This window comes from Suricata suricatta, chromosome 7 (genome assembly GCF_006229205.1).
Source record: "Suricata suricatta isolate VVHF042 chromosome 7, meerkat_22Aug2017_6uvM2_HiC, whole genome shotgun sequence".
Classification (NCBI taxonomy): domain Eukaryota; kingdom Metazoa; phylum Chordata; class Mammalia; order Carnivora; family Herpestidae; genus Suricata; species Suricata suricatta.
The window spans coordinates 136308342-136332932 of NC_043706.1; the positions used below are offsets into that span (position 1 = coordinate 136308342).

At 53.8% G+C, this 24591-nt stretch overlaps 1 protein-coding gene and 1 pseudogene across 1 annotated transcript in view; both read left to right on the forward strand.

Annotated features, from left to right (window-relative positions):
• SYNJ2 (synaptojanin 2) overlaps window positions 1-24591 on the forward strand; it is a 116252-nt gene that overhangs the window by 55625 nt on the left and 36036 nt on the right. Inside the window, exons 8-11 of the mRNA XM_029943257.1 lie at window positions 7025-7108; window positions 17028-17089; window positions 21807-21903; window positions 24288-24460. Coding sequence (XP_029799117.1) covers window positions 7025-7108; window positions 17028-17089; window positions 21807-21903; window positions 24288-24460 — 416 coding nt within the window. The remainder of the gene's footprint in view (window positions 1-7024; window positions 7109-17027; window positions 17090-21806; window positions 21904-24287; window positions 24461-24591) is intronic.
• Window positions 18332-18416, forward strand: LOC115297241 (annotated as a pseudogene).

The window sequence follows — 24591 nt, forward strand, 5'->3', positions numbered from 1 at the left end:
GAGGATCTTTCTTGATTCACCTCTGCCGGGGTGATACTGCTCACCCAAGTACTTGCAGCTAAAAGGAAGCAGGAGTTTGTGCCCTGGTCATAAAGGATGGCAGCGGTGTAAGAGGGCGGGCGATGAAGGATCCAACATGATCTTGAGACAAAAAGTAGATCAATACAGCGTGGATGAGGGTATCCACATTCTAAATCAGTTTCGTTCTAAATCAACCGGAGCATGGCTTAGCACCTGGGAGTTGTGAAATCTGCGACATTTGCTCTCCGTTTCCATGAATCTAACCATCTGCTTAGTCTCTCATTGATTTTTTTCCTCCCTAAATTCTGTTCTCATTTCCAGAGATGCTGCCTTGCACTGATTTGTTTTTTTCCCTCTGTACCTTGCAAATCTGTAGGATAATGCCCCTTTGTAGACTAACAGGTAGAATAAATTATACAGAAAGGCCAGCCCCGTGAAAGGCACAGGTGCAGCATGGCCATGGGTGTCCAGCAGCAAACAGCCTGTGTTTATTTAGTGGGCTATGTGACTTTGCGTCCCCTCTGTCCTGAGCTGGGAGAGGCATTTCCTACCAGGACTTTAGCCCTGTGATTCCGCATGGATTTGAGCACCTGCTTTCTGTGGTGAGCAGCCTCGTGCTTGGGCTTAAGGGGAGGAGGTCCTGTTGCAGTCAGGTGCTGAGGAGGAGGCCTTTGGAACAGGAGCTAATGATGGGCAGCAAGGCATTTCTTGTCCATGAGTCTGTTCACTCTGCCTGCTCTCCTGGATGTAGATGAGGCTGCATGCGGATAAAAATGTCAGAAAACGTGGGCCCTAACTGAAGGCCATGTTTTTTTTTCTCACGTGAGCTTTTTTTTGTTCACATGCCCCACCTGCATTCCCATTATCTATATTCCCATCCCAGATTTTAATCCTTGCGTTATGAGCCTTTGAATCATGCGGTTCATTCACAAATCTTTACTGTTTATCGCCCACCATAGGCTGGGTTCTGTGCTGGGAACCGGGGCCAGAGGTGCAAAGCATATTTGTACAAATCAAAAGACCCATGCCCTTGAACCTGGATACTGAACCAGACTGAAGAGGTTTTCATCAGGGAGCCCTGGGGCGGGTTCTTGCACTTGGCCCCTGCCTTGCTCTCCATCTGGCCCTTGGGTACCGTCCCTTGTTTGCTCTTCCTGTTTGATGCTCCCTAGAGTTGTGAATTTCAGCCATTTTTTTTTTAAATTGGGGTCTCATCTACTGTATCTGACTCCTCAGCAAAGCAGTTGCCCTCCGTATCGCCATTGTCCCTGAAAGATGGGGCATTTTAACACTAAAAATATGTCCGTGGGAGGCGTTTTCTCAGGCTGCTGTGACGAAGTGCCACAGACAGGGGCTTAAGAAAACTAGAATTGATGGTCCTACGGTTCTGGAGGCCAAAGGTCCGAACTCCAGGAGCTGGCAGGACCGTGCTCCCTCTGAAGGTTCTAGAGGAGGATCCTTGTTCCTCTTCCCTCAAGAGAGGCCCCCGCTGCTCGCAGCCCTCCCATCTCTGCCTCACCTCCACCTGCTGTCCTCTTCTGGGAAGTCCCTCTGCCCTGTAATGAGGGGGACCCACACTATCTAGTGCGCCCCATCTTTACTGTAACTGCATCTGTAGTGACGGTCTTCAAATAAGGTCACATTCCCAGGTGCTGGGATTAGGACTCCAACATGTCTTTTTGGGGGACACAGTTCAACCCACAACAAAGACATAATGCTAAAGCACTGTGCTTTATTATTTTTAAATATTTTTTAATGTTTTATTTATTTTTGAGACAGAGAGAGTATAAGTAGGGGAGGGTCAGAGGGAGAGGGAGACAGAATCTGAAGCAGGCTCCAGGCTCTGAGCTGTCAGCACAGATCCTGAGGCAGGGCCTGAACCCACAAACCGTGAGATCATGACCTGAGCCGAAGTCAGAGACGTAACTGACTGAGCCACCCAGGTGCCCCTTAAGGACTATGCTTCAAAGGCAGCACATTTAGCTTTATGAAAAATCTCAGTAGTGTCTTTGCTTTTCTCATTTTTCTCTAGACTGGGGTTGGGGCTTTGCTCTGTCTCATCTCTGTGAGCCTGATACTTGGCATTTGTCTCAAGTACCCAATTGCTCGGGCCCAGAGACAGGAACCCTGTTGTTTGGGCTCAGTGACAGGCCTTGTTGCCCCGTGGCCAAGCCAGCAAGGCCTCAGGGACACCAGTGCCCTGCTCTCTGGACCCTGGAGCCGACAGCCCAGTGCTGTTTAAATGCCCTCCACCGGCGTCCCTTCTCTGGCTCCGGGAGGGATTTCTTGGTTCATGTAGCCTCTTTTGTGTTTTCTCTTCCTCTTCCGGGCCCTGGATCAGACCACAGTTTTCTTGACGACACCCTCACCTCTGCCTTGCTCTGGAAGCACTGGACAAGTGACAGGCAGCCGGACACCCCCCTCTGCTGTCTAGCTGAGATGGCAGGCAGCTGGGAATGCGGCCCCCATCTGGGACCAACATGTGGCTCCTTGGCCCCACGGCGATGTCGTTTTCACCAGACACGTCGCAGGGCACGGGGGTTGTGCTGGCTTCGCACCTGAAGCAGTTCTTGGTGGGGCTCCTCCCAACAGACCACAGGCCCTCAGACAGTGTGCCCACCACGGTGGGGGAGAGGGAGGGGGAGGGGTCCGTGCCCAGAGATGACTCCAGGTGTGTCCTCATTGGCAAGACGGAGCGAACCCCGAGCCCCTCAGCTGACTTTGATTGTGAGCCTGCCCAGGCAGGGACAGGACAGGTGCCTTCACCCTCCCGGGAGTGCCTCCCGCGGTTGGTGCTCAGCTGCAGGGTCCTGTCTGCAGAGAGACGGGAAAGGCAATAGAGGAGTGGGGCAGAGACAGTCACATGCAGCACCGCGTGGGGAAGCCACGGAGGGAGAGGAAGACGCAGGTGCATCGTCCCCTTTTCTGAAATGTTCTCAGAGGCAGGATGAGCATGGCAGAAGGAAGGCGGGTGCTCCCCGGGAAGCAGGAGACTCCCACCAGCACCAGAGAGCCGCTTGCTCTCGGCCCGGCCATCGTGGATCGGTTTGGTTTGCAGCACTCTATAGCAATAGAAGTAGTCGGGGTTGATCTAAATTTTTTTTTTTAACATAAAAATCTTTTCCTAAGTGAAATGTATACTTAACCAGTGTTCCTGCGGAGCACAGTTTTGCCCTCCGCCCCCCACTGTGGAGGGAGTCAGGCCGTGTGGGGGGGATGCACAGTGGCCTGTGACATGGTGCACAGTAAGTGTCCGGGAAGCCTGTAACCGCACTGGAGCTGGCCTGTCCAGGGCCATGGGGCTCTGACGGGGGCAGGAGGGGCTGGAGAAGTCACTCCCGGGATCCCCGCAAGCTCCTCTCCCCTGCATCCGAGGGACAGAAACCGTGCGGTCCGGGCCCGATGGTGTCACGGGGCAGTGTGTACCTCCCTGCAGTCTTGGTGGCTTTGCTCCTGGTGATGGCAGACTGTGCACTGACAGCATCCTGAGGCCTTCGAATCAAAGTGACGCAGTAGGCAGAGCGGGGCACTCTTTGGGGTAGCCTGGTGTCGCCTGCTTTGAGACCTGATGTTTGGAGAAATGGTAGGCCCTGAAACACAGATTCGTCACCAGAGGGCGGCAGGCAGCGTCTTGGAGGAGGTTGGGGTGGAGCCGCAGCGGGAAGGAGCCCCGGCTGGGACTGCCTGCCCCCCACGCCTGCCTGCGGCCGCCTGCAAATCACATCTGGCCGAGGACCCTGCCGCAGAAGTGAGACCCTTCAGCCCCAAGCCTGTGGCCACTTGGGAGCGCAAGTCCTTCAGGGAATGCATGAAGGTGGCTCACGGATTGTCACGCTGTGCTCCTTGGCACGTGCTGGGACTAGACAGGGAGCAGGCTGGGCCTGTGAGGCGGGGTCTCCCCTGAACTAAATGCTCAGGGAGCCAGAAGAGAGGGAGGCTTTCAGTTACCCACTCTGCCTTGCTTAACATTGTTCCTAAGAGGAATGAATGAGCTTTCTTCTCCAAGGCAGGCTGTGTGTGTGTGTGTGTGTGTGTGTGTGTGTGTGTGTGTGCATGTTGGGGGGGGGGGGGGGGGGGTTTGTGTGCGTGTGCATTTGTGTGTGAGTGCATGTTTCATGTGTGTGTGGCGTGTGTGCAGGTGTGGACCACGTCTGTCTCCCCGGGAGGAAGCCTGGAGTCCTTTCGGCTCTGCCGTGAGTCATACCTGGTGGGATTGTTCTGCAGCTGTGACTCACCGTGCAGCAAAACAAAACCCAGAAAGTCCCTTTGGTTTACCAAAAAGAAAAAGATGAAAAGTATTTGCCTCTTGACGACAAGGCTGCTGATGAATCCAGTGAGGGGTAGGACCAGTGCGTCCCACCGAGAACGCAGCAGATTCGGAAACATGGGTTCGTAGACACCTCACCCGGAGACACGAGTTCAGCCAGTAGAAGACAGAAGCGTGTCTGCTGGCTTGTGATCTTGCTGCGTTATCCCTTTCTCTTTAGGGTCGCTGGCTTTCTGCGTCCCCCATCCCATGAAAGGGGCCGCTCAGAGTTGCCAAGGCAGGACCAGGGCGTCCGGGCCTGGCCTTGCTGCTACTTAGCCATAGCAGTGGCTCCCAGCCCTTGTCTGACCCTCCCTGCGCCCCCAGGGCTCTGACCCCACCCTGGTCAGTCCTCTGCAGGGGCCTCCCGGGAGGAGCAACGAGCCACTGCCCTGCGCTGGGATCACATTACTCATTCACTCCTCCCTGGGACCAGATGGTTGTAACTGCATCGAGAAAGGGAAACTGAGGCCCCAAGTGGTTAGCATGCCCAGGGTCACCCTGCAGAGCACATGGGAGCTGGCAGGTGAAAGGTGCTGACCCGCACTGACGCTCCACCCTCCTCCCCTCTCCCCGGGATCCAGAAGCCCTCTGTGAGGTGAGGCATCAAACTCTGCCACGGGGATTAAAACCTATGTTCTTTTGCTCAGAAGGGAAAGCACCTCAAATTCATGGCTGGTGTGGGATGATCAGGTTTGTCTTGTCACCTTGGGAAGAAAGACAGGGGCCCTGATGATGAACGGGACACAGACGTAGAAAACCTTCATGTGGAAGGAGCAGTGGAGAAATTCAGCGGCATCTTTCCTTCCTGTCCCAGGAGTGGGGTCGAGGGCGTGGGGACTCTCAGCAGGTGTTTTCTGAAGCCGGTTCTGCCTCAGCGAGTTCCCGCTCCAGCGGAGCTTGTCTGAAGCTGGAAGTAGCTCCATTAGCACGTGCTCAAGTGGAGGGTCATAGTTCCAGTGCTTAAATCACGTCCTGGCACTGCTACGGGCTATCTTTATAGAGAAATGTTGGCTAAATTGGTTTCTTTCTCAGCATTCTGGATCTGTATTTTTTTTTAAGAGTTTCTTAAAATGTTGATTTTTTTTTTTGAGAGAGTGCAAGAGGGAGAGAGCACGCACACTCGTGAACAGGGGAAGGGCAGAGAGAGAGGAAGGCAGAGAATCCCAAGGCACATTCTGAGCTGTCAGTGCAGAACCTGACATGGAGCTCAAACTCACGAACCGTGAGATCATGATCTGAGCCAAAATCAAGAGTTGGACATTCAACCGACTGAGCCACCCAGGTGCCCCTGGACCCATATGCTCTTTTTTTCTTAATTTTTTAAAAATATTTTTTTAATGTTTGTTTATTTTTAAAGGAGAGAGAGAGAGGGAGGCAGAAAAAAAGGAAAACACAGGATCTGAAGCAGGCTTGAGGCTCTGAGCTGTCAGCACAGAGCCAGATATGGGAGTTGAACTCATGGAGTGTGAGATCATCACCTGAGGGGAAGTCAGACACTTAACTGACTGAGCCACCCAGGCGCCCCATATGCTCCTTAATCCCAGGGTAGCCAGTGATGCCTACAGTAGTCTAAGCATTTTGCTATTTTCTTCTATTTCTTTTCCTTTTTTTTTTTTTAATAGAATTGTAAGGGCAGGTGGTAGTCGGTATCTGAAACCAGAGAAGTTCTTAACCTGGTGCTTTTTCCCTTTGGAAATTAGGGGATAGGCGCTCAGCTCCGCTCTGTCGCTTACCAGGCTAGAAATTCCTGTTGTCCGGGGACCCGCAGATCTGCTCAGGTCCTCGCCTAAGAATTACTAATGCATGTGTGATCTGAGCATGATCTAGACTCATGGAAAGCTACCCTGTAAGGGAGCAGCCTGGTAAGAAATGGAGAGGATCAGCAGCGTTGGCCCGGCTGGCCCTGCCAGGCCAGGGTAGAATTACTCAGATAAAGGGCAACGCATCTGATAACCGCCACGGCGTCCCCTCGTGATGCTCAGGGCTGCACTTGTTGTCCCTTTAGAACTCCCCTGCATGACAGTTTCGAGGGAGGGGAGGGCTGGGGGCACATGAGGAGTGGGTACACTCTGCAGTAGCCGTGAGGGGGCGGGAGGGGGTCTGTTGGTTAGCGTGTGAATATCCTCTGCTTCCGTGCAGGCGCCCTGACCCTGGTAGCGTGGGGAGGTTGGGCTGTATATATGTGGTCTTAGTGGTGGGTTGGAGAACACGGTGGCGTAGGGTGAGGAGCACCTACAAGTTCAAGTCTGCTTTGCCAAGTGCAGGACTGATGGGTGTAGTCACCGAGGTCTTCTGGCTGTGGCTACCTTTTCCGGTTGCTGTCTGCTACTTGGCTGGTTGAAAGCGAAGTGCTAAATTCGAGAGTGCATTTGCTTCTGTTCCTGAAGTGGGGTGTGGGGAGGCCTTGCTGGGATTTCCAGGGAGCTGGGAAAGGCCGTGTTTATTCCCGGTCAGCCGCAGCCCTCCCCGGGTGGCCTCGTGCCCGGGCTCCTCTGAGGCTGGTCGGCCGCCAGCAGGCCCGTGAGCACACGGGGCCGGCCTGTGGGTCAGAGGAGCAGACGGCGCAGAAGTCCGCTGTCTGCCCTTCATGCCGGCTGGTGTCGGGTCTCAGGCGGCCGGATCCCGTTACGCGGCCCCAGGACATTCAGTTTCATTGAGGAATCCTTTTTCCCTTTATGTTTCCCTGCGGTGCAGACGATTTACATGGATGATGGAGTGTCATCTTTTGTCCAGATCAGAGGCTCCGTTCCGCTGTTTTGGGAGCAGCCAGGGCTTCAGGTAGGTAACGACAAGAGTAAGTCCACCTTAAAAAAAAAAAAAAAGGTAAGTATTACTGTTCACCTGTCCTTCTTCCGAACAGCTGTGTTTTGTTTCTTTTCATCGTGGCGCAGTTTGAGGCTTGTTCTGCAGCCCCGTGCAATTGAGCCGAGCTGCCAAAGTGTGAACACCTGTGTGCGCGCGTGCACGCGTGTGTCATGTTTGTATACAGCAGTGCATACGTTGTATGGCATTTTCTGGTCCTGAGCTTGCTGTCGATGCAGGTGAAGTGGGAAGGAAGGTCTTTGCTGATAAGTGAGCCACAGAATGTAATTGAGTAGAATTCCTTAGCCCCCAAGTTGAGTGTATGGAGAGCTTGCCCGGAGATGTGTTTTGGGAGCTGTGACCGTCCAGCAGGGCTTTGAAAGGTTCTGAGGCCCCAGTGGCCACGCAGCAGGTCTGGCCTTTGGAGGTGCTTGTTGTGGGGCTGCGTGAGAATGGCACGGAACATTCCCATGATTTCTAAAAATACACCTTGCAGTCTAAAACAGGACTCTGGGCAGTGCCAGGGGTGTTTGGCATTCTGTCTCCTGGGAAGAGCTCGGGGTGTGGTGCCACGTTGCAAGAACACGTTTGTCATCAGTGGAACTCTGCGCTGCCTCATCCAGGGAGTTCCTTCCAGGAGGGTCATGGGCCAAGTGGACCTGGGACCATTCGCCATCGACCCCAGATCGTCCTCCCTGGCGTGCGTGATCGTCTGTGTGCTCAGAAGACCTCTCTGGCCGGCGTGGCTCCGGCTCCTCTTCCCAAGGGCTCTGTGTGATGGCGGTTGGGTCGTCCGTGGTGCCTGAACAGGCTCAGGGCCAGCTGCCGGCTGCTCGGGGGTGTTTGACGTAGCTGGGTCTTTCCCCGGACTTGACTTGAGCCTGTGTCATCAGAAGGTGCTTTGTCCGTGTGGCTGTCATTGTGCAGTGAGGTGGAGGGGTGAGTATCTCGTGGGGGGGGGGGGTCTGGCCTCTGGGGGGGGGGAAGCTTTTTTAGCATTCAGTCTTTCTATCAAGAAGGAACACTGAAGACACATGGGGATGGCTGGTGGCATTGCGTGGTGGCACAGAGAGGCACACGTGAGGATGATTGTAACATGGAAGAGTTAGGAGGTTTTTTTGGCTTTATTATGGTACAATTTACATGCCATAAACTTCACTCATTTGAAGTGTACAATTCAGTGGTTTTTAGTGCATTTCCATAGTCCTAGAGCTATCGTCATGGTCTAGTTTTAGAGGCTCATCACCGCTAAAAACCGGGTTCCCACTGGCAGTCACCCCGACCCCCACCATCCTCCCCAAGCCCTATGCAACTGCTAGTCTACCTTCAGTCCCCATAGATTTGCCTATTCCAGAGCATTCCAAAAGGATTTTTGAAACTTGATTTTCTTTAGATTCAGAGTTCTTCTGAAGCTTCTGGACTTCTGTATTTAGCAAACGTCGAATGAGTAGGGTTAGATAAAAAGGAAGCAGAAGACCATGTTATGTTTCATGTGAAGATTTTAAGAAATCCAGAAATTGGGGGCAGTCGCGGGATTTGGGAAGGAGCCTTTAAAATTCATCCCCTTCCTCTTCACACCCAGTCCTGGGGTCCTTCCTCTAGGGTCTCTGAGAGGCTGAGCTCCGCCGCGGACTGTGAGAGCAGGGTTGGGGGTGGCCGTGATGGCCAGCAAGTTCCTCCTTGCTGTGTGTCTGTCTGCGGGGCATTGCAGGGGCTGCCCGAGACCTTCGAGGAAGAGTCCCTTGTGTCTTGTCTGAGGCCTTCCGGCCTGTTGGCATCTTCCGTCCTGTTTCTAGGACTCTCCATGTTCTGGTCTTGCTCTTCCCAAAGCAAAGCAGCGCTGTTGTGTCATTCCCCTAACTTTGGTCCCTGCCTTGACCCACTGGAGGCCCCAGATGCAGCCTGACCCTGCCGTGGAGCAGCTGCCCCTCTACCCGACAAGGGCAGTGTCGGCGGGGTGTGGCTGGCTCGCTTTTGGCAGCAATGCCCCCTTCTAACTGGTGCTTCTCTGGAGCCTCCGTGGTTTCTACTGAATAGGTTTCTAGAGGCTTTAGTGTCCAGTGATCTCATTAAGGATTTGCTAACCTTTGGGTCTGACACCCATGCTTATCCTCTAAATCTCATCCACCACCAGAGAGATTAGGTCGCCCTCGCCAGGACCGGGAGGCAGCTCAGTGATGGTCTGCAGTCCCCCTCCCTGAACTGTCAATAGCTCAGCCGGAGGATTGATTCTGGTTGTTTTTCTCCATTTGGAACCCCCCCCCCCCCCCCCCCCCCCGCCGGCCCACACACACACTTTCTTAGGTGACTTGAATGATGCAAAGGTTTTGGGGTGAAGAGCTTATGTTTTAAGTTGGAGGGTAGCGCCCTCATGGGGCTCTTCCTGGGAACCAATGAGCCCCGCCGGGTTTAGGGCACAGGGTGGGGGAGGGTGGGGTTAGGCAGAGAGGCCTTGGGTGATGAGTTGTCTGCCTTCTAAACTCCTGAATCGTGACACCATTTCTATCAGCCATGTACCTTTAACAGTACCGTCTTCACCATGTAAATAGGATTGTGGACTGAAATTGTACTTTTGAAGCTAATTGCTCTCCTGGTATGGTTAGATAGTATATATTTTTAGCTTAAAATTTTTTTAATGTTTATTTTTATTTAAAAAAAATTTTTTTAATGCTTATTTATTATTGAGACAGAGAGAAACAGAACATGAATGGGGTAGGAGCAGAGAGAGAGGGAGACACAGAATCTGAAGCAGGCTCCAGGCTCTGAGCAGTCAACACAGAGCCCAACGCGGAGCTTGAACCCACAAACGGTGAGCTGACCTGAGCCAAAGTCTGATGTCCAACTGACTAAGCCACCCAGGCACCCTGTTTGTTGTTTGTTTATTTTTTGAGAGAGAGAGAATGTGAGCAGGAGAGGGGCAGAGAGAGAGAGGGAGACAGAATCTGAAGCAGGCGCCAGGCTCTGAGCTGTCACAAAGCCCCATGCAGAGCTCGAACTCACGAACCATGATATCATGACCTGAGCTGAAGTTAGACACTTAACTGACTGAGCCCAAAAACTTTTTTTAATGTTTATTTCTGAAACAGAGAGAGAGCAAGAGAGGGAGGGGCAGAGAGGGAGGGAGACACAGAATCTGAAGCAGGCTCCAGGTTCTGAGCTATCAGCATAGAGCCCGACATGGGCCTTGAACCCGTGAACTGTGAGATCCTGACCTGAGCGAAAATCCAGAGTCAGACATTTAACCCACTGAACCACCCAGGCGTTCCCGCCTCCTTCTGTCACTTTAGAACTTCCTCCCCTGTAACAGGCATATGCACAAATGTCTTGCAAAAGTGAAGGTAGGTCTCTGTTTCAAAGCTCTATTTGACATCACCAGTTGGAGGAGGAGGAAAAGTAGATTTGTCCCCACTGCCTTCCCGCCTTGCCTGCATTCACTTCCTTCTTGGTAAACCCCATTTCCTGGGCTCCTGCAAACACGGCCCTGGATGGGCTCATTTGTGTCCTGGTACTTCTTTTTTTTCTTGTTTGGTTCCAGAAAGGACATGAGATGGCTTATAGCACAACAGTTTCAAAAATAATGAAGAGGTTGGGGTGAGGGAAAGAGACTTGAAAACGAACTGAACCCGGGATAGAGTTGCACGCGGGCCCCGGTCTTGTGGTTGCACGTGGCTCCTTACCAACAACCGTCACCGAAAGAAACAAGATCTCGAGGTAGCTTCTCCTGCGATTCCGAGCATAAACTTTACGGTTACGGGGCCTGGTGGCAGCTCCTATTCTGGCTCCCCTTCTAAGGGACCATCTACTTTCAACAGGTTTTTATCTCAGGAAAAAGTTCTTATCTCAAGAAAAACAAAACAAAAACCTGAGAAGTTCCTATTTTTGCTAAGCCTTAGTTTGCTCTTCTGTAAATGGGGTTAACAATCGACCTCCTGGGGGGTTCTGGAGAGGATTACTGTCAGAGCGTGTAGTAGACTTCAGTGCCGTGTCCAGAACCCGTAGAGCATGTCATCAGGAGGAGAGAACGCAAGATGCATTGGGAGAGCGTGGCTCTTTGCACCCAGAGAGTGGTGACAGCTCCCCCGTCTCCCTCCGCGAGGCCTAGAGGTGGGGACAGGGTGCACGTATCTATCAAGACATGAGACCCAGTGACCAGGCTCCCAGGTGTTCCCTCCGCCGGCTCAGAGCAAGCCATTCACTGAGTGTCCGTGGGTATGTGGGGGCCTTTGATGTCATAGCCCCTGCCTTTGGGAGGAGGGGACACGTTGTGATGGTGTCGTGTGAGTAGAGCTCATGGGAGAGGAAGGCTGAGATCTGTCCCCCAGGCTGAGGGGGTGGGTGTCTGAGTGGATTCGGGGGATCAGACAGGAAGGCACCCTTGCAGAGGGGTCCACATGTGCAGGTGCTGCAGCCCTGGGGGTCACAATGTGTCCAGGGAGCTCCGTGACTTGTTACCTACAGCCCAAGGCAGGGGGGGGCCACAACCAGAGGTCAGACTGGTAAGGCGGACAAGGGCCAGATCAAGGCAGGCCCCATATGTAATGGTAGGAGCTGCCGATGGAGGGGTGCTCCGACTAGGCCTCCCTTTAGAATCCCCCCAGGTAGCTTATAAACCCCCTGATCCCCAGGCTGTCTGCTCTCCTAATTAAATCACAGCATCTGGGCATGGGAGCCAAGCTGCGGTACTTTTTGAGGCCCCTTAGATGACTCCAATGTGTGGGAACATGGGACGCACTCAGTGGTAAGCTGATAAAGCAGACTTTTAGTGCCAGGAGAGAGAAGCTTGGGTTTGTAGCATTAGCCCGCTTCTCTGATGTGAAACTCCCGTCTTGGCCAATTTGAAGCTAGCAGCTTGACGTCAGTGCACCTGACGCTGGGAAGCATCGCACATGCAGTTGGCAGGTGAGCTGGAGGGAGCTGGCTGCGGTGTAACCGGACCCCGGCGCGTGCAGGTTCCGGGGGTGGGTGACCTGTCCCCACACAGACACAGGAGGCTTCAGTGTGTGGGGGAGGAAGGAATGCGCGGGGAAAGACCCCCCGGCGGGACCATCCCAGCGATCCAGAGGAGAGGGGACTTAACTGCAGGAGGCCAGTGGCATGCAGGGACCGGTGCCGAGATCCCGTTCGTGGCTAGGGGACTTTCTCGGGTGCCATGCGGACTCCGCTTCGACTCTCACAGCCACGCGTTCTTGAGACCGGCTGTCGCCGCTGCCGACTCCCCTGGCTGTGTTTCTAGGATAGACTTGTGGCGTCAGGGACCAGTCAGGGCTCCTAGGCCAAGTGTGTGCACTTACTGAGGAGGCTCGGAGCATGGTGAGGAGAGAGAGGGCATCCTGAAAGCCGCGGTGGCCGTCAGTCCCGTGTGTATGTGAATCATTTTATTATTTGAGTGTAGTTGACCTACAGAGTTATGTGAGTTTCAGGAATACCACCTAGTGATTCCCCATCTCTGCATTCTGCTTCACCGATGACAAGTGTCACTACTGTCTGCCCCCATTCAAGCTATCACGGTACCATCGACCGTGTTCCCTACACTGTGCCGTTTATTCCCATGCCTCACCCAGTCCATGGCGGGAAGGCTGGCCCACCGCTCCCCCCATTTTGCCCACCCCCTCCATCCTGAGGCTCCTCCTTAAGGCTTCTGACACACTGTGGCCTCAGGACTGTGTGACAGCACAGAGGGGAGGTGCAGGTCAGTGTCCATGGGACAGATGTGGCAGCCGGATGTGAAGCCCGAGGTGACAGACTGCAGGTATGCTGGTGGAAGGGTGGCCGCCTCAGAGGACGTCCAAGGCTGCGGCCCAGGGCCCTGTCCGCTCGAGGAAGCAGAGCGCCCGTGACCGTGGACATGGCTGCTTGTCTCCTTGTTGGCTCACGCACAATGCAACCGCAACCTGAGCAAGAAGGGATCGGTGAAGATGAGCGGAAGCCAGAGCCTCTTAACCAGGAGTGCACGTGCGTGCACGCGGCCTTCCCCGAGGGCCCACCCCACAGATTTCCATTTAGTCTGAGAGTTTGTGTTTCTTTTCTTTCTTTTTTTAATGTTTATTTATATTGAGAGAGAGGGGCAGACGGGAGGGGCAGAGAGATGGAGAGAATCCCAAGCAGGCTCCACACAGAGCCTGACACAGGGCTCGAACTCCTGACCCGTGAGATCATGACCAGAGCTGAAATCAAGAGCAGGATGCCTAACCCGTTGAGTCACCCCGGCACCCTCGAAAACTTGTATTTTTTTTTTTTTTAATGTTTTTATTTATTTTTGAGAGACAGAGAGAGACAGTGAGAGCAGGGGAGGGTCAGAGAGAGAGGAAGATACAGAAACTGAAGCAGGCTCCAGGCTCTGAGCTAGCTGTCAACACAGAGCCCGATGCTGGGCTCGAACTCACGAACTGTGAGATCATGACCTGAGCTGAAGCCGGACGCTCAACCGACTGAGCCACCCAGGCGCCCCGAAAACTTGTATTTCTATCAAGCGTCCCTGAAAGTGCTGATGCCGCTGGCCCAGGGACCACACTTTGAGAACCACTAGAGTCGGGGCCCCATTCTGCTCATTCGCTGCCCTGGTCCTTCATTGTGGGTGATGCCCTTGACCTCTGAGCATTCTCAGGAAGGTGTGATGCCGAGCTGACTGCTAGGGGAACAGACACATGCCTGTGGTGGCCCTGCCTACCCCCATCCACAAGTGGTGCTCAAAGTCTGGAGTGACCAGGCCAGGCCAGCGGCACAGAAGGGACGTGCCATGGCCCAGGCAGGCTGTGCCCTCTCTGCTCTGGAAGATTCCAGGTTGCTCTCCGTCTAGCCCTCACCTTTCCCCGGGACCCACCAATGTGCTTGAGAACCTGCCGCATCCCACCCTGTTGTTCTGCTCGGCCTCAGTAGCTGTGTAGGAGCCATTGCCCATCAAATTAACTTGCACTTGTTACGCAGACTTGCCAATAACCACAAAGTGTGTTTCTGGCCTTTCTAGACCAGCGGCATTCTCGGACCGGGGATTCAGGGTGCCCCATCTCTTTCCCATCTTCCCATGGCACCAGGTGCCACGTTGACTCCAGGCGGCAGGATGAGCTCGCTAACCCCGTTCTGGACTGAGTGATTGTTGTAATGGAGGAACTTAGAGCTCAGAGGTTGGACACTCTGGAGTCCAGCCATCTGAAATTTCTACCTGTGTTGAAGAAAACACTTTGGGTTATGATTCAGGGAGAGGCAGACGCATCCAGTAACAGAATTTGTCATGGGTAAAGACCAGGCTTCTCAGCCCTGAACGCTTGTTTTTCTTGTCTCCCCTTACCGTGTTCCTCTGGGAAGGGTTCTAAAAGCAGCCGCAGCTTCTCCAGGGGAGATTTCTTGCCCTGATGGACTGGCTGACTCACGGCAGGCAGCCCCTTCTCTTGGGATTCAGCCCTCAGGGATCTCGAGGACAGTGGTTAAGAGGAACTTAGCCCTGCTTTCCCCAGGTGCCCGCTTTCTAAGTTCAGAAGAGAGGCAGGAGCTGACCGACCGGCCTTAGAGTGCAGGATGGAGCAGTCTTCTCGGAATTGGGACTATGGAAGTTTCTGGAATCAACTATCAAATTTCCTCAGCCAGGGATTGATGCCGTTGGGAAAAGGAGCACAGAATAAACACCGCGGCAAAATGAAAGCAGTTGGTTTAGCCTTTTTTAAGAACTCCCAAGATTACTTAGGACCAAAAGCAACTTGGGACTTTATTTGTAGGATCATTTAGACCGACACCCCTAATCTGAGTAGTTTCTAACCCTATTGCTGGGAAGCCAGTGGTCTAGAGTGTCTCTTTCCTCGGGTGTGAAGAGGGACTGATGTATTACTGTGACGGTAAGACTTGTAAATAACCCTCCACCCACGTTCAGTAACGACTGCGTCCAGTGGTGTGGACAGACCAGCGGCGCTCTGTTCATCATGCTCAGTAACAGCGACGCCCAACAATACACTTCGAGAAACCTTCGGTCTTAAAATGATGCCAGACCTGGGGCGCCTGTGTGGCTCAGTCAGTTAAGTGTCCGACTCACTCAGGTCATGATCTCACAGTTCAGGGATTCAAACCCCATGTCAGGCTGTGTGCTGCTCTCTCTGCTCCTCCCTTGTTTGCACTCTGTCTCTCTCGCTATCTCAAAAAATAAATAAACATTAAAAAAAATTAAAAATTAAAATTTAAAAAAATGATGCCAGACCTACAGAAAACTTATAGGAACAGGAGAGAGAACTCCCCTGTGTCCTGTCCCCAGATTCTGTGTTACCCTTTTTCCCCCCACACATGCTGTCCGTTATTTTCTGAATCTCTGGAGAGTAGTTTGCACACATTACGTCTCCTTGCTTCATACGTCAGGATGTTTTTCCTAAGAGCGAATATGTTCTCTTGCATCACCGCGGGAGCAGTGTACCCTCAGCACGTGTGACGGTGACACAGTAATCTAACGTCCAGTCCACATTCCAGATTTATTGGTTGCCTCTGTAGGGTCTGTCGGGGCACCTTGACCCCTTCGGTCCGGGATCCAGGCCCGGACCCTGTCCTGCGTGTAGCTGCCCCAGCTCTGGTCTCCGCTGATCTGGTCAGTACCTTTCCCCTCTCGTCTCCTGTGACGTCGACATTTTCAGAAAACATGTGCCTTCTTTTTTCTGTAAGTCGGAAGGGCCTCAAGTGGAGGTTTCCGGGTGTTGCATTGTGATCAGGTTTCGGGCACGGATCCCTGACACCACATCCTCGTCAGCGTGTCCCATGTGGAAGCCCACGGTGTCCACGTGCCCCCTCAGTGACGTTAATTTTGGTCACTCAGGCAAGGTATTCCTCCATTTCTTCATTTACTGTGTCTTCCCTTTCAACTGACAAGCATCCAGGAGAGACTCTGAGACCGTGCAAGTGTCGTCTTCCTTACCAGACTCTCCCTTAACGTTGATGATCAGCAGGTGCTTTTTGCTGAACCTTCCTTTACTGTGGTGGCTGTAAAACGGTGATTTTTTCCCCCACCACTCTCTTTGCATTTATCCATTGGTATTCAGCTGTAAGGAAGGGCCTTCCCTTCTCCCCCATCCACCTGCCCACCTCGCTGTCTGCTCATTCAGCCAGCCAGCTGCCTCTCATCTGTGTAGATTCACGGATTGCTGTTTTATTATCAGATTATAATCCGTGACTGTCCTTTCTAGTTCAGTGATCCAATTGTCCCAGATTTGTCCAGAGAGAGCCTTCCAAGCTGCCTCCAGTAACAGTATGTAGTTGGTTCTATTCATTTTGAGGGAGAGACAGAGTGAGCATGCATGGGGGAGGGGCAGAGAGAGGGAGAGAGAGAACCCGAAGCAGGCTCCACACTGCCAGCACAGAGCCCAACGCGGGTCTGGAACTCACGAACCATGAGATCATGACCTGACCCGAGACCAAGAGTCAGACGCTCAACAGGCCAAGCCCCTCAAGTACCCCACAACAATATGTAGTTTTAAGTTTGTTTTTTAAAAACTTCTGATGTTAAATAGGTAATTCTAAGTAATAAGGCAAATTTGTTTGCAGGTAGCCGTAACTCAGGGGTCAGCAGGGGTCAGGGGCCCCAGAGTTGCAGAGAAGGCTGAGAGGTGGCTCTCGCTCCCCAGCTGGCTTAGCCTCACCTCTGCTCCGCAGGTCTGACGTGGGCCTCGTGGGCTGACCCTGAAGTTTCTCCTCTGCCTTTGGGAGAATTCGAGCCGGCACGGGCCGTGCTGCGTGGGGGCCGGGCTGCTGCACGTACAGCCAGGCTCAGGCTTTGAGACCCGAGTTCAGGGCTGGCCTGAATAGGTCACGGAGGGGGCGAGAGGCTGCCGTGTGCCACCCGGCTGGCAGGGCGGGGGCGTGGGAAGACCATCACTTCCTGGGTTCATGGAACAGGAGGAATCACTAGTGTTCTTTCTCTTTGTTTTAGGTTGGCTCTCATCATCTGAGACTCAACAGAGGCCTCGAAGCCAATGCCCCTGCTTTCGACAGGTAGGGTTGTCTGGGACCGTCCTCGGGAGCCTTCCCCCTGATCAGACAGCGGCATGGGGGCCGGCATGCAGGGGGCGGGGGCTACCCCAAACCCTGGACCTGCATCCGCCTTTTACTTTGGTTCTCTGGGCCAGAAGGGAGTTCTCAAAATGGGATATTTAGTGACTCTCAGGTTTCCCTGAAAGCTCATTAATACTGAGGTTATACTCGGCAATTATTTTATCTTACCAGTTGCTTAATGAAGTTTTATTCCTTTGTCCCAGTGAACAAGGGATAATCTACCTACAGGATATTTGTAGCTGCTCGTTTTTCTTTTAAAAGTAATAGATTTCAAGACTTAAAAAGCCATAATATAGAAAGATATAAAGTAAGAAGTTAAAAAGTATTCTAACTTCCAATTCCCACTACCAGAGATTTCACTATTAGCTTTTTACAGAGCATTCTAGAAAAACATTGGGCAGATGAGATTTCATTTTCTTTCTTTTTTTTTTTTAATGCTTGCTTGTTTATTTTTGAGAGAGAGCAAGAGAGAAAGCAGAAGCAGGAGAGGGACAGAGAGAGAGGGAGACAGAATCCCAAGCAGGCTGTCAGCCCAGACCCTGACACAGGGCTCAAACTCACAAACCACAAGATCATGACCTGAGCTGAAATCAGTAGTCAGAGGCTTAACCAGCTGATCCACCCGGCGCCCCTAGAGTTCATCTTCTGAACCACAGACGGGACCGTTACACATTTACTGCGACACACGCTGCTTAAGAACAGCCATCGCTAACTTAAACAGTAATTTATATTGGAAATAATCCATCGCTTCTTAAAATATTTGCAAATTTGATCTGAATACAAATTTTAAAAATCAGTGAATGTCATGAAAATTCCGGGAGCGATTTTTTAAAGCATTTCAGTCGTTCTGCCTGCATCTCAATCTGGACCTTCAGTCCGCACGCACCCTTCCTGTGTTCCACAGACCGGTCGGGTGACAGCCGCCCGACTGTGAAACCTGGTGTGCACGTCTGAGGACACGTGCGGTCTGCTGATCCAGGTACCGTTGCCTGCGTTCAGGATACTGTGTGCGTGTCTGGCGCTCCGTGTGTGTGGAGTCATTTGAGGAGACCCTGATCTGCGTTCGGTGTTCTCAGGAAGCAGGAAACACGACGGAAAGTGTCCACAAGTAGAAAGGAAGACACCTGCCTGCTAGCGTGATTCAGAAGCCTTGTGCTTATGCACTTTTAAAAACTACATATAAGCTTTGCGCAGCGGCAGTATCGTAGCCGATGAGGTTTGTCCAAGGCACAATTATTGCTAATTGAAAAACTACGTATACATTTTAAGAACGTTTACACCCACTTCACCATTGCTACATCTTGCTGGTGTGTGCACCTGGGGGGATAAGCCCCCTTTTTTCTCACAGGAGCCCCTTCAAGACTGCAAGCCTTTCGGGGCACCTGGGGTGGCTCAGTCCGCTGCATCGGACTTCGGCTCAGGCTGTGATCTCATGGCTCTTCAGTTCGAGCCCCACGTCGGGCTCTGTGCTGACAGCTCAGCAGAGCCCGGAGCCTGCTTCAGATTCCATATCTCTTCTCTCTCTCTGCCTCTCCTCTGCTCACACTCTGTTTCTCTCTCAAAATTAAACATTAAAAGAAAACAAAGGACTGTAGGCCCTTTGACCACTGAAGACGTGGCTCACTGCACACTTGGTTCCTAACGCTTTCTGGCCGGAGGCAGCTGAGGCCGTGTGCACTCCTGGACCGGGTGCTGCCTGGCATCTCGCTGGGTGCTGCCCCCAGAGCTCATTTCAGTCATGTGTGGGAGCGCAGGCACCCGCTTTTCTAGCAGACCCACCACGGTGGGTGCCGGGGATCCCCCCGAGGAGCTGGGCTGGGGGTCCCTGGAGGTGCCCCCCATCTCTGGCACATCCGGGGGCTCTCAAGGGTGCTTGGTCCAGAGTAAACCCTTACGCCCCCGCCCGCCGCACAGAGCCCCGTTCCCTGGGTGGCCTCAGCCCCCGGAACACCTGTGGCCAGTGTCCAAGTCTAGTAGGTTGTTCGCTGTTGCCTCTTGGCCACTCGCCATCAGTGGGAGGGCAGGGGGTCCCCTGGCCGTGCGGCCAGAAGAGGATCTCTTCTGCTGGTAGAGTTTGGATGGAAGTAGCAACCCTTTCACAGGGGTGGTGCCTGGGTCTCACCCGCGGGGGGCGCTGGACGACTCCTTCCGGCCTCTCTCTGCTCAGAACCGCCCACACCTGCAGTCACAGGGTGGCCACGAGGCTGGCCTGCTGGCCCCTCACCTCTGCCTTCAGTGTGAGAGAGATGCTGTGGAACAGAAACGAGCCCGACTTCTAATCCCCTCCCCCCCTTCCCCAAGTTTTCCACGGAGCTCCCCACGACAGTGACAGTGGGCAGGCAGGGGAAGGGCCCTGGGGGCCCAGAGCAAGGCGGCGGGGCTGAGTCTCTGGCCGGCCTCAGTGCAGGCTGCCAACCGCGCCCCCAGCCCTGAGGCGAGTCTTAGCTTATCACGGATCAGTGTATTGTCCACCGTCAGCATGAAAAGGAAGGAAAGAAAACCCAGCTCCTGTGCACCAAGCACTGCGTGCTGTGCTTGTCACTTTTGTTTGTCCTATTAGTGCTCAAACCATTTTTTGCAGTACAAAGGACTCGCTCAGAAGGGACAAGTAATTCAGTCAGTGGTGCTTGGGCTGCAGACAGGAACCAGGAGCGACGCTGTTGCTCTCCCAGCTCTGGGTTTGGAGTCCGTTGGGATGCAGGTGCAGGCGCTGCGTGGGGGTCACGTGGCCATGGCGGGCTTCCTCGCACTTCGCCTTCGAGTCATGGGTGCCCACTTGGTGGCCCCCAGAGCAGAGCCTCCTCCCCTTTGGCTCCACGTGTCTGACCCCCGGCCAGGACTCGGCTTCCCCAGGCACACAGAGCCAGGAGAGCCCGGAGGGGCTGAACCCCGCGCCTTTTGTTTCTTCTGGGACCTTCACTGGGGCTGCTCCCGGGGACAGAGCACGGGCTGGTGCATCGGCCCTGACGGCACTGATCGAGCTGCACCTCTTCCTGGGGAAGGGGTGAGGGGGACCGCAGGGAGGGCAGGCCGCCAGGAGCATCACTAGAGAATTCCTCCATGTGACCTGAGCTAGTCGGCAGACGACCTGAATTCAGACTGCCCCGTTCAGGATCCGTATTCTCCTGTACTCTGCTATCCCTCCAGTTGGGATGAGAGAATTCTTTTTTTCTTTATTGGGCTAAACTTGGCTCTTTTGTGCTAATTAACTTCAAATGGGTTTATAAAGGAAACCTGTCACTCTAGAAATTAGGAAAACACAAGAATGTATAAAGAAGAAAAGCATTTTAAGTCACATAAAACTTTTACCAGTGTGGTGTGCCATCTTCTAGTCTTTTTCCCATATTTAGGCGTCAAGATGGCATGAAGAAAATAGTTTACATCTGCTTGTTGTGTTGTCTTCCCCTTGTGTTTTTAAAAATTATGTCTAAGCATTCCTACCATCATTAAGGTTGTAAAGTTAACTCTTCAAAAGCTAGCAATAAAGGATAAGTATTTGTTTCTCCCGAATATTTCAACATTTACATATTTAAAAAAAATTTTTTTAATTTATTTTTGAGAGACAGAAACAGTGCAAGCAGGGGAGGGGCAGAGAGAGAGGGAGACACGGAATCGGAAGCAGGCTCCAGGCTCCAAGCTGTCAGCACAGAGCCCGGCCCAGGGCTCGAACCCACAAACCGTGAGATCATGACCTGAGCTGAAGTCAGATGCTCAGCCGTCCCTCAACATTTATATTTTTAAAAGTCCCTGATCTACAAATATTTTCCTAAAGCTTGAAATTTAACTGTGCCTTTGTTGTACCCAGATTTTAATATCGCCCCCAAAAACCAGAGACCGCCAGGGAGGCCGAAGCACGCATGCAAAAGCAAAGGGCTTTATTACTACGGGCTTATAAGCACGGGCTCGCAGACCCCAGCAACGCAGTGGGTACACGTGGAGTGAGCCCCGAACATGGGGCGGCAGGGCCTTTTATGAGTTTGGGAAGGGGAGTTAACAGGAAATTGTGACACCGGCACAGGGGTCCAATCAATATAGGCGTGACTAGGACCCTCAGGTAGGGCGTGACTAGTCTTAACCTCCATCTTTAGGCCCGCCCCCAGAAATGTTAATGGCCTTCAAGGTCAGAGGGGAAACCTGAATCAGACCTGCATCCTTACACCGTCTTGTTCTGGTTAAACATACTAAAAGGCAGCACTTAGATAAACGTTAGACCCTGAGGTTTCAGCCCTCCTACTAACTCTTCTAGTTTAGAGAGGGAAGGTACCAAGTGAAATTAGAGATTAATCTCACAGACGCCCATGTTGTCTTTATGGAGCTCTCTCAGCTGTTCTAGATTTAATGGTGGTGCTTTACCGCAAGTCCGGCCTCTCCTCCGTCTCGTGTTGTGCTTGTTGAGAAGTCTGACATGCTGGGAGCTCTTCTCCGCCTGAGCCTTACCTGCACACGGGCTGTAGACACTTGTCGCTGAGGGTGGGGTTGGTAACTGGGAGAGACTGGTTTTCTCCCCCCAGCCCACCCATTTTGTGTCCTGGAGAACGGCTCAGCCCAGACCTCTAGTGCCACGCAGTCCCCTCCTGTACCCTCTCCCCTCGAGGGCAGGGCCATCGGTCTGCGTCCTGGGCTCACGGGCTCACGGTGCCACCCCCATCCGTTGCAGGCACATGGTGCTTCTGAAGGAGCAGTATGGGAAGCAAGTGGTCGTGAACCTGCTGGGGAGCAGAGGCGGAGAGGAGGTGCTCAACCGAGCCTTCAAGGTAAAGGCCCCGCGGACGTGGGGTGAGGGAGATGAGGGGGCCCCTGCCCAGAGGCGGGCTTCACCATGGCCTCACTGCCCTCACTGTCTGGGGCGTTTTGTCCCACCAGCTCTGCAGTCTTAGGCGCTTCGGGCTCCTGATGTATGAAATTTAATGGTCTCGAACTGATGGTTAGAGAATTTGCTCAAAGTCAAAACAAAGCCTCTCCCTCCCGCTGCATTTCCTCCAGACTCGCACTGGGGCCCGGAGGGCTCTGCCTAGCCAGGCCCCTCTGCCGGCTCTCTGGGACACACATACACCGCACACGGTTGGGCTTCACCCCACAATCCCCGACGGCTCAGGGAGCCTGAGCTCCCCCCTTCCATGTTTGCTGCTGGCCAGCGCCTCCTGGCTAGCTCACCCCGACACCATTGAACTCTGGGTGGGGTGCTGTTCAGAGCTCCTGCTCCTTTTAAAGTGGGGAATCGTGCATGATTTCCTCCTGCTAACTTAAGCCTTCAAATCTGCCCTCCCTGTCTGGGCCAAGACTGAGAGCAGCTTCCTTTGCCCGGCTCCCCATGGGCTCCCTGAGGCTGTCTGGGCACGTTTGGGCCTGGTGTGGGGGATGGGGGCCTGCTCAGGGGAGGAAATGGGGCCTCCCTGTCCCCAGAGTCTACTACGTGAGAAGTTCCAGAATGAGCTCCACGCCCCTGTCCCAGGGGCCCATGTCCCCCACGTAATGGAGAGAAGCCTTCTAGTTAATCCAAGGTCAAGGAAGCTGCCACAGGGAGAGTGAGATGGGACCTCTCCTGGGAAACCTCACGGGGAGGTGATGTTTGCTACCCTCCTGACTCCTGACCCCGGGCCAGTAGGAGCTGAACCCAGCGGTGCTCATTTCCCTCTGCTGGGAAAAGCTGTGTGCTCAGAGCAGACTTTCTGGTGGCCAGTTTCACTTGGCCAGACCTGCTTTTCCTGTTTGATGTGTTGTCCGTGGCAACAAGCTGGCTGAGTAGCTCCCTTCCCACCCGTCCTGGCAACAGCATTCACAGCTTATTTTAAGGAAGGAGAAAAAGAGAAAACCCAAGGATCTCTTCTCCCTTTATGTCGTGAGTTGTGGGGAGGGGACATCCTTGGCAGGCAGCTCCCATCAGCTGGTGGAGGTGCTCCCTCCCTGGCTGAGGGGCTCCTGTGTCCCTCGCTAGTGGAGCAGGAGGAGGCTGTGGTCTGGTGGCCCAGCTGGAGGAAGGCAGGGAGGAGGGAGGAGGTGGATGCCACCTGGAGGTGACCGGCACCAGCTGGTGTCACATAGAGCTGTGGCTTCCTCAGCCCCGGCACTGCCAGCTTGCAGCCTGCCATCCTCAGCCCACAGCGGGACAGGTGCTCGCCCCAAAACGTGAAGTTGCAAAGAGGTACACTAGTCAGCTCAGCTGACTTCTTTTTCACAGCGAGACGTTCTTGACGCTCAGAGCCGTGCACTGATTGGCCTTCTGACTCACAGCGGATGGGCACTTTGAGTTGGAGGGACCGCAAGGCTCGAAGTCCATCTCGTCTTTCAGTCATTAGACTCTCTGGACAAGTCTGACCGAAGCGCCGCAGGAGGGCCTGGGGTGGGACGGGCCAGGGACCAGGTGCCCTGGCGAGGCCGCTGGGCATCTTCTACCACCGGGCTCTTGAGAGAGCTAAGGAGTTGCTGGGGAGGTTCCTCGTGTAGAATGGAGGCCTCTGTTGGGAGCACCGAGCTGCCTGGAGCCCACCTGCTATGCGTCCCCATCTCTGGTGCCACCTCCCCTCCAGACCATGTGCCAGCCTGGGCCCACTGGCCCTGACCACCTGTTACCCCATCCTGCAGTTTCCCTGAGCTGTGCCTCTGGCACCTCCCCTCACAGGGATCCAGAGGCCCTTGATGGGAGAACTAGACAGCTCTGAGCCCACCCACCTCAGGCTTGCGCTTGTCAGGATGGGACTGGTTACCAGGGCAACAGGGAGCTGGATTATGAGCTCCACAGCCTGCTGGGCCACCCCTTTCTGATGGGCCCGTGGCACTTGGGTGCCCACAGAGCAGACTGGTCCATCATCAGTGCCCACCCACAAGCCCTGCGGGAAGGTGATGTCAGTATGGAGCCGTGAGCTGCCCCAGGGAGCCGACCTCCTCTGGCTGCGTGTTGCCCAGGGCGGACCTCCTGCCCCTTCGCAGGCAAGATGCTCTTGGCCATACGGTCCTCCGGGTCTTCGTCCCTCCCTCTCAGGGTCTGGACCGATAGACAGCTTGGTCCGCCATATGCCTTAAAGCTAAACCATGTGCCCGAGCGATGCCTTGGGCAGCCACCCGGACTCCAGCCGTGCTGTCATGCTGTCACTGCACTCCTCCCCTCTTAACCCTGCCACCCTCTCCCTTCCACTTTCAGAAGTTGCTCTGGGCTTCTTGCCATGCCGGCGACACGCCTATGATAAACTTTGACTTCCACCAACTTGCCAAAGGCGGGAAGCTAGAGAAGTTGGAGAACCTGTTGAGGCCCCAGCTGCAGCTCCACTGGGATGACTTTGATGTGTTCACCAAGGGCGAGAATGTAAGTCCACGGTGAGTTTCCGCCTGCGTCCTCATGCTCCCGCCTGGCAACCAGCGGCGCGGCAGGGGCCCTCCGGGGCTGGGGGCCCCCCTTGCTGCTCAGCTGCCCTTGCAGTGTCCCGGAGCACAGGCTCAGGGATGTG